Source organism: Capronia epimyces (assembly GCF_000585565.1).
Source record: "Capronia epimyces CBS 606.96 chromosome Unknown aczIQ-supercont1.5, whole genome shotgun sequence".
NCBI lineage: Eukaryota > Fungi > Ascomycota > Eurotiomycetes > Chaetothyriales > Herpotrichiellaceae > Capronia > Capronia epimyces.
Window position 1 is genome coordinate 565,359 of NW_006912908.1, and position 9,618 is coordinate 574,976.

A 9,618-nucleotide genomic window follows, 5' to 3' on the forward strand; every position below is an offset into this window, starting at 1 on the left:
GCAGGACGTCACCGTATTCGCTTACAGTCACGTGTGCGGCACGCTCTCACGACCATTCCTTGTCCGTCTTAGTCTCAGCCTGACCGTCACACACTGCGGCATATGTGTTCATCCAAGGAATATCGCCTCAAGCTGTGACTTTGAAGGTGACACAGCAGGGTGAGACGGTCGAGTTCGTCTCCAATCGCCGAGCCGCACTTTTCTGCCCACCATGACGACCACTCCTGAGCCCAATGAGGCCGATTCTGCCTATGGGTTCGAGGCCCCAACCTGCACAGTATGACCAGACAACTGACCAGGCTATCAGCGGTGACGGTGACGGTGACAGTGACCGACACAGTACTGTGTCCCTTGGTTCACGAGAAGGTCTCTGCTTCACGGAGGAGTATGGACGTCGGTATGCCGTGTTTGGTGAGAATGGTAAGTGCTGATGATCGGTTCCTCGGCGCTCGTGTCCCACAAGGCTACATACCTTAGGCTAGGCTACATACCCAGGCTACACACCCAGGCTACATACCCTAGGCTGACCCGACCCGGCACAGATTGCCTGTTCCCCAGCGATGAGCAGGAGAAGGTTCGCCTAGATCTCTTCAGTCACATGATCGAACAGGTTCTGGGCAAGCGACTCCACTGTGCGCCGGTCCACTTGTCTGCTGGGAATGAGCGTGTGCTGGACGTCGGCACGGGGACGGGCATTTGGGCCATCAAGATGGCAGATCTTCATCCCACCTGTCTGGTTACCGGGGTTGATATCAGCGAGATCCAGCCTGTCTGGGTCCCGCCCAATCTCGGGTTCGAGCTATTCGACGTGGAATCGCCATGGACCTGGAGTCATCCATACACCTTCATCTTCGCCCGTCAGCTGGGCGGTTCCATTGTGAATTGGTCTGGACTGGTTCGCCAATGTTACGGGTGAGTCTGTCCCCGCCTCGCTTTGGTTGGACACCCACACACGGACATATGGTGGCTGACCACCATTGCTGTCCCAGTAACTTGGAGCCCGGTGGGTGGGTGGAAATTCAACAACTCGACCTGGAGCACTATGCTGAAGGCCCCTTGGCCCCCCAAGCCGGGAGCAGGGTGCGTGAACTGTGCGACTTGCTGTCCCTGGCTCTGTTCAGCTTCCGCCGCCGACTGGGTGTGGCTGGCCATGTCGAAGACCTCCTTCGCAGGCACGGCTTCCAAAACATCGTGCATGGCCGCATCAAGGTTCCTCTGGGGAACTGGCCAAAGGATCCGAAATATGTAAGCGCACGCTCCATCGGATGTGTCTGAGACCGCTTCTGCTCCTGGCTTCGTGGGAGGGAGAGTGAGGCGCTATGTGCTAATACAGTCTCGTCTCACAGAAGGAGATTGGATCCCTGCGGCAGTGGGAGTTAGAACGCGCACTTGAAGCCCTCACCCTCAAACCCTTCTGCAAAGGTCTGGGCTGGACCCCTGAAAAGGTCCGTGCCTTTCTCGACGAGGTCCGCAGCGAGATCCGCAACAAGAATGGGCAGGAAAAGGTCCATCTAACGTCGACTCTGTGAGCTGTCCTTCCTTCGATCCCGTGAATGTGATTGTGATTGTCGGGCTGACCTGATGTTTTAGACACGTCATCTACGGACAGAAACCAGGTGGAGGATCAAATCAGAATCATGCGTGAAGACGGGTGTGCTAGGGAGAGGCTGCTTCTTTCCTGTTTCTACCGGATGTGCTAGGGGGAGGCTGCTCTTTTCCTGTTTCTACGTGGGAGGCTGGGATTGCTAAGAAGGCTCAAAATGGCTATAGGCTTTGTCCTCGTCCTTGTCCGCGGCAGGATTGACTTGGTGTTGGGTTGGAGGATGGGATTGCTTACTGTACGTGGTGGTGGCAGGACTGATATGGGTTTGATTTCAATGCAGGACTCGTGCGAGTTGGATTTCAACTTGCGGCAGGTGGGTGGGAATGGGTGGCTCAGTATGGCATACTGTACCTGGTGGCCTTGGGGGGGTTACTGATGTGTGATGTGAGAGCTCACCATCGATGTTTCTACAGGACGTACGGAGTACATCGTAAGGGACTGCTTTGCTGCCTCAATTGGATCTTGGGTACCAGTATGCATGGCCAGGGCTAACTCTAGCTGCGCACAAAGCAGCCGAGACATGATCTAGTGCTCCTGCATCCAAGATACTCGATATATGGACTCTAGACTCTGACCCCTGTTGATATCTTGGTGCTAGACCTGCCTTGGTTAGATTGCCCTTGTCTTGGCTTTCAGGGATGACAGTATCAGTATCATGATCTGCCCAGGACTCTCCCGCCGATGAGATCTTCGGCTTCTGTGCCTTGCGGCTCACGATCAAGCAGATGGACTTGGAATGATGCTTAGAGCTACGCGTCGGACGCCTCGACTCCGACTCCTACGAGGGGAAGGACGACGAGCGGCAAAGAGGCTATTCTCAAACGGCAGCACCTCATCGACCATGACCATAACCACAACTGGCCTCTCACAGCCCTTGGAAGAGGAGCGACTTCCCTGGTACCACCCAGATCAATTCTACCCGATGCGCATCGGAGAAACAATCAACTCTAGGTACAGAGTGCTCGGAAAGCTCGGCTACGGGGCCTACTCTACCGTGTGGCTTTGCCGAAACATGGAGTGTGATATTGATCCCTGACCTGACACCTAACACCTGACAATCTCAATCCTGCTTCATCCCCCACTGCCGCTGACGTCTGTCTTCAAGCGATGATGACTATGTGGCTGTCAAGGTCTGCACTCGCACTCGAGAAGCCGAAGCCGCCCAATCCGCACGTACGTACCGAGAGCTTCGATTCTACGAGCATGTCAGCTCCCTCGATTCGCAGCACCCCGGTCAATATTACATCCGTGGTCTCTATGAGACATTCCAACTCGACGGTCCTACCGGGCAACACTTGTGCTTGGTCCATCCCCCGATGCATATGACGATTCGAGAACTGCAGTACCAGAACTCATCACAGCGGCTCACTGCATTGCTTTTGAAGTGGACCTTGCGCAACGTCCTGAATGTACTTTCCTTTCTGCACGATGAAGCCAAGGTCATCCACACGGGTAAGATGCTGATGCTGATGACTAAAGTGTTTCGAATTCTTGACTTTTGACTAATTTCTTGGCTTTGGACTGATTTCCACCCCCTGCAGATATCAACCCGTCCAACATCATGCTCACGATCGAGGACGAATCCCTCCTCTCGGATTTCGAGCGAGCGGAGATCGAGGAACCGTCGCCGATGAAGGTGCTCAACGACGGCCGCGCCATCTACGCCTCCCGTAAGTTGGGTCTCCCCAAAGGTTTGCTGTGGGGTCAGCCGGTGCTATGTGATTTTGGAGAGGCTCGAATTGGGGATTCTCACACCGGACTCATCCAGCCGGAACAGTATCGCGCTCCAGAGGTGTTGTTCAATATGGGATGGACCTCGAGTGTCGATATTTGGAACATTGCGGTCTTGGTAAGCAGTACCCGACACCGCAGTACCCGACACCGCAGTACCCGACACCGTGTAGGATTATGTGATGCTTTTCATACTACGGCCATCGGCATCCACACCCGCTTCTGCATTCGCACTCACACCCGCACCCACATCCGCTTCCGCCAGACACAGCCAAGCCTAACTAACAACTAACTATTCTGAACGTCGATGGCATGCATGCTAGACACTAACTAACTGAACGTCGAGGCATACATGCTAGATCTGGGATTTATTCGAAAATCAACAATTATTCCATGCCCACGACGAGAACAACCAGCCGTCAGCCACTCACCATGTCGCTGAAATGGTCGCGTATCTGGGCCTCCCTCTTCTCGAGTACATGCACCGAAGTGAAATCACCAGCAAGGTTTTTGACGAACAAGGTACGTGTGTGTTGGTTGCACCCTCGGGCGTGGGCTTTGATGGCCAAACTGGGAACTTGTCACATGTACCCTGGCATGGATTCATGCACATCTTGTCACATGTATCCCCGGCACGGCTTCATGGCACAACTGGTCGAACCAAACGTCGATGCAGACCCGACCTGGCGCGCCGTCTCCAATTGCTGTTCAGAATCTATGACTTTTCAACTGACGTACATCTCTCCACGACACCACAGGTGGCTGGAAAGCCGCAGACGGAGTGGACGTGCCACCGCTCTCTCTAGAAGAATCCGTCACGGGTCTCCAGGCCGACGACAAAGCGGACTTTCTCGCCTTCGTCCGCTCAATGCTCACATGGCTGCCGGAGGAGAGGAGGGGGGCAACGGAAATATTGAAGGATCCATGGTTGGGCTAATCGGATCAGATCGGAGCGGCTCAGATCGGAGCGGCTCAGATCGGGGCGGCTCTTGAAGTAGTGTGTGTGTGTGTGTGTGTGTGTGTGTGTGTGTGTGTGTGGTATAAGCCACCGCCTATTGTGGAGGTGGAGCTATATCTGTGTACAGTGTATACCTTAGTATCTAAGCTGTCAATTCAATTCTGCTCACTAATACCCCCTACTAACTAATCAATCAATCGATCGAAGCTTACCTATATTAGGTACGTCGTACTAATCACACTACGTATAGTACGGTACCTAGATAGGGGATCTACTCCGTACTTAAACTAGTATAGTGTAGGATAGTATAGTGTGATATAGTACTTTAATCTAGTACCCCTGAGCGGAGCCTTGGACTCCGCCAAAGCCGCTCGCCCCGCCTACTCTGATAAGAGTCTAAATTAGTCAATGGAGACGGAGCAGACAGCGACGGGACGGTCGATCCGGGTCCGGGTCTGGGTCTACTGACTGGGTCTACTGACTGGGTCTACTGACTGGGTCAGGTGGATCTGGATCCCCGATGGATGATAACTAGGCCATGAGCGCCTGTGTACGGATGATAACAAGGATGATACCGCCCATGTACGGATGAAAACTAATACTATTAGGAAAACAGGAGGAGCGAGATCGAACTAGAATGCTCAGTACAATACTCCCAAACCAACCCAACCTATGCACCATCTTAATTGTCCTTCGTGTTCAATCCCAGTCTTAGTCTTGCGACATGCCGTTTGACCAGAAACTCCGTATTGTTTATGCACCATTTCGAGCCAACCATCATGCAAACATTGTCTTTGGGTTGGACCAGAAGACCAAAGACAAGACAAAAGCACCCCCTTCCCAATCCACTTTCATGACTGAAGGTAATGGCGCTCAAGTATTCGTGAATCATGATGCGTGATTCTGGTTGAACCCCAGTCTTCGATTTTCGCAAACAACATCATGACCTAGGCACCCAAATACCCTCAAAAGGCAAGACGATGTTGACAATCATCAAGACTCGCGTTGCGGTGGCGTTTTTGAGCGGTCTGTCTCTGCAGGAATTATCAGTGGCGGGACCAAGCCGATCTAATCCGTTCTTCCATCATCCAAAACTCCTCATCTGATTCTGCATCTATCCGTGCGGCGGTTTCTGCAATTCCTCTTCTTTTGCCGGCGTCCCCGGGCTCTTCCTCCTCGTCAAACCACTTGCGTTTGACCTTTGGTTGGATTCGTTGGCTAGGATCCGGCTGTGATAGCCGCAAGTTGGCTCGTCGGAGGGGAGATGGCAATGGTGTGGGAGTTAAGGCTTTGAAGGGAGGCGGCGAGTCTCGAAAAACCGGCTCAAACGAGCGCTGGCAGACACCGTCGACGCATTGATTCTGGAGCACGTCGCTTAATCTCGAGTGAAGCTGGTGCTTGTTGTAATTCATCAGTCAATCCTGATACCAATATATCCCGTCCTGAGGAAGGGAGGGAGATAATGGGAGAGATGCACTCCGTGGTCGGGGTTTCATCGCAGGCTCGGGCGGGAGTCGGCGTTGAGGATGATAGGGGTGGCGGGGTTCTGATCGAGCTGGCATCAAAAGGCTGTCCAGCATTCAAGGTGGAAGCCCCATCGTCCTCTACCTCTGAGGACGCCCTTGCGTGGTGAGATGCCACGATGGCCACAATCACGGTCCCGGATATGGCCAGCGAGCGCAGGCGGGAGCAGATATGGCCAATTCTCCACGTGACAGCAGCAGATGTCCTCTGATCCGCCAAGCCCGGTGAGTAACCACAGGATGAGGACGAGGATTATTGCAGCCTGCGGTTGCCTCCAATCTTCTCTATTTCCGCGAAGCGACATTTTTCAGTGTCCGTGTGCGACAGGGAGCTATGGGATGATGGGCGACAGCAACATACGTGTCTCGTACAGGAACTATTCCTACGGCAGTCAAGCGCATCATTTGCAACAGACGTTCCTTGAGAGAGGCGGAGATTGAAAAAGAAGTAGCAATACTGAGCGGGTCAAAGGTCACGTAAGTGGCGGCTATCTTCAACGACAATGAAGCTTATCATTTCTGGCCCCAGCCGAATGTCTGCGAAATGGTCGACGGTCTGTCCTCAGGCTCCCTCAGTTTTTACAGTCCCGATGCTTCTTCGGACATTCCATTGTGGCGGAAAAATCAACGGATCACATGAAGGGAACACTACGGTACCTCGCCCCTGACGTATGGTAAGGATGGGACCTCAAAGAAAGACGGAATACCGCTCCATATGACAAGAGAGTCAACGTTGGGGAGCTGAAGTACGCCCTCTTGAAACCATACCATCAAATGGCCGGAAGGAAACAAGAGAAAAGTCAGAGCTACATCTGAAGTCATCACACGTGGGCGCTCTCGAGATACTCAGGCAACGGCGACCTCGGCGCCCATACCGACCTGTCCTGTGCTAGGATCCCGATCGCCCAGTGTGGGCAATGGCAATGCAGACTATGTTTATGGACCACATTGAGCTGTTACAGTCGATCCACCTCCGGCCCCTCTGGGTGGAGACGATTGAGAGGGAGACAAACGGAGCCTTGATCGACCTTCAGGTTACACACTGCAGGCTTCAGACGTCAATCGGATATGACGGGCCGCTGACTCCACAAGCCCCGTACATATGAGGCGGGTCATGGCCTCGTTAGGACGTGCACGGGCACGGGATGCGATGAAGGTTCATGACAACTACTAAATTAGTAGCGACACTCTGGCCACTGACTATTGTACGGATACAGTACACCCACTTAAACGAGAGCCGAAAACATGGCTCTAGAGGAGTCCTGGAGAGAGCGCCACAGCACATTCCCTCCTTGACACTGCGAGAGCGAGTCGGTCTTCATGAGCGTGATGGCCTTGCACGACGTGCCCTTGGCTCGAGAGAGTTCCCAGTACTTGTAGAGAAGGTGATCCAGCTGGATAGGAGACAAAGTGCTATTTGGAGGTTGCTCAATGCCTCCTTTGTATGAGATTTTTGGCTGGTGGCTGACGCACCTTGCAAGATGGGTGCGGAACTTTGTGACAGTCATGCTCAAAGCTGTTGCTACTCTTGTCCTCTTATCCCTTTGATTGAACTTGTGAATGCAACCCAATAAATCACGTTCTCGCTAAACCTACCACGATAATCCCTTAGAAATGTTTATGCAGATGCCAAGGTATAGCCGTAGTTTGCCCTTGTGATGAAACCAAATTCACAACTTTCCTTATCATAACCTTCCTTAAACTCAGAGCGTATTCTTTTTCTCGCACTCTTGCGATAATCAATGAGCGACTATGGAAAAGATCTCGCAAGAACGTAAGATGACAGGCCCCAGAACAGATGCAGACCCGCTTAGGGTGGTCGCCGCGCACCGCGACTCCCATAGTGAATGCTCTCGAGACGCTTTTGACTTGAAAACAACGACTTCCGAATTGCAGATACTTGTCCATCAGCTTGAGCGCTGGCTTAAAGGCCGTAAGCCCGATCGGTTACGATATCGTCTGAGTCCACAAGACTTCACCAAACTTACTGGGGAGTATGAGGAGAAACTGAGTTTGGAAACTGTGCGGTATGGAGAGTTCGAGTCTTTTCCAGAGTCCATCCAACCAGGGATTAACATTTAATACACAGATACGACTACTACTCCGATACCCACGAATTTGTCCTTCTAATGCCTACGCTTAAGCATGAGGTTGTCCATATAGGGCTCAGCCGTCTTCTGCTAGAAAAGACCGATCACCTCTGTGACACACATTCAGTGGGGCGCCCAGTCGAACCAGCAGGAAGGACAGATATCGAATCCGAACAGGGTGATGTGTTCCAGCCAGATGAACAGATCTGGTGTCGCACGGCAGAACGGCCGGGCCTGGTTTTACTGGTGGGTTCCTCACACGAGGTCAAGGAGCTGAGAAGGAAAGCATTTCGCATCATCCAGGCGGGAAAAGGACAGATACGTCTGGTCGTTACAGTGAAACTCCTCCAAGACTCACGGGTGGATTTGACGGTCTGGAGACCCAGTCTCACCAGCGATGACCCGCCGAAATTGACAGCCAAACATGTCAATCAGGTAAGTAACACGCCCATGAACTTGGTGTTGAACTTGGTGCCCTGAGACAGTCCGTGTTACGAGATACTAATTTGAGTGCCTAGGGTATGCGAAACACCAACGGCGAGCTTGTCCCCGGTGCGCAACTGGAAATTCCAATGGCGGAATTGGCGCCTCCTAAATCGTTGCCCGACTCCTTACGAAGCGAGACCATTATTATCACAGCCGAAGAACTATGCGGAATCGTCAAGCACGCAGAAGACTTGGAAAAGCACCGAGAAGACTTGGACAAAGGGAAGGTCGCCGAGGAACTCTATGAAGACTTCCCCACAGACATCGAGTGCGCTTCGTCGCCAGCCAGTTCGTTTTTCGACTTTGACCGGGCTGAGTGAGGAAGACGAGCAAGAACAAGAGTCTATGCCTGAGGATGACTAGAAGTCAGCCCGGACATTTCGCTCTGACAACCCATATCGGTCGCCTATCAAGACGCGCGCGAGAAAGGTCAACAAGCAAGATTAGCCCATTGCTGATTCATGATTTGTGGGTACCATTCTCCACAAAGGTGCTACAACAACGACCCATCAATCGGCTGCGATATTCTTAATTCAGTGTATTGTCATTCTCTAACCCAGAGAGAGAGAAAGAGAGAGAGAGTCATAGGGAATCATCGATGCAGCTCATATTGACAGGGCCTAGTGTGGCTATGTGATTATCTACATCGATTCCTCAAGGGCTATGCAGACGTCCATTGATCAATAGTATCACCCACGCTCTGCCGTCATTACGATGCCTTTTGCCTTGTTTAGCTTAGATAATACATCGATTGTCCAAGCTCAACGTCGTCACTAGTTCAGTTGGTCAGCTTATGCCAGGCCTGGGTCCGACATTGCTTAGAGGTAAATTGACAATTGTACGCGGGTGCCGGTTACAGGGCTAAGGGTGGGTGTCAGAATTCATGGCGCCTTAACTCCACAAGCGTTGTGACCTGCGCGACATAAGGCGCCATGAATTCTGACACCCACCTATTAGGCCCATGGCCTGGATATGGCCATGATTAGCCCGTGACCCGCTGCTCAGGCTACTGTAATTGAACAGCGAGATCAGTCCCGTGCCGAATTTGCTCGCTCAGGTTGAAGTGGTGAGGCTCAGCTCGTGCTCAGGTCTAAAGATGAAGATGGAAATGGAAAGTGCTTAGTCGATAAACGATATCGAAATGCCTGTCACAGTGCTCAATCGACATTCTCATGTCGAAATGCCTGTCACAGTGCTCAATCGACATTCTCATGTCGAAATGCCTGT

At 52.4% G+C, this 9,618-nt stretch overlaps 3 protein-coding genes across 3 annotated transcripts; all 3 read left to right on the forward strand.

The window, feature by feature from the left end:
• Window positions 1-211: 211 nt before the first annotated feature.
• Window positions 212-1,529, forward strand: A1O3_06145 (uncharacterized protein; the record flags this gene model as incomplete). The annotated part of the gene is made up of 5 exons (XM_007736265.1): window positions 212-255; window positions 308-420; window positions 543-912; window positions 990-1,245; window positions 1,347-1,529. The coding sequence occupies 5 exons, from the start codon at window positions 212-214 to the stop codon at window positions 1,527-1,529; spliced, it is 966 nt and encodes a 321-aa protein (XP_007734455.1).
• A 915-nt stretch (window positions 1,530-2,444) lies between these two features.
• On the forward strand, window positions 2,445-4,271 carry A1O3_06146 (CMGC/SRPK protein kinase; the record flags this gene model as incomplete). The annotated part of the gene is made up of 5 exons (XM_007736266.1): window positions 2,445-2,620; window positions 2,709-3,055; window positions 3,145-3,452; window positions 3,694-3,856; window positions 4,093-4,271. The coding sequence occupies 5 exons, from the start codon at window positions 2,445-2,447 to the stop codon at window positions 4,269-4,271; spliced, it is 1,173 nt and encodes a 390-aa protein (XP_007734456.1).
• Window positions 4,272-7,567: 3,296 nt separating this feature from the next.
• A1O3_06147 (uncharacterized protein) lies at window positions 7,568-8,711 on the forward strand (the record flags this gene model as incomplete). Its single annotated transcript, XM_007736267.1, has 3 exons — window positions 7,568-7,842; window positions 7,905-8,340; window positions 8,424-8,711. The coding sequence occupies 3 exons, from the start codon at window positions 7,568-7,570 to the stop codon at window positions 8,709-8,711; spliced, it is 999 nt and encodes a 332-aa protein (XP_007734457.1).
• Between the last annotated feature and the right edge of the window lie 907 nt (window positions 8,712-9,618).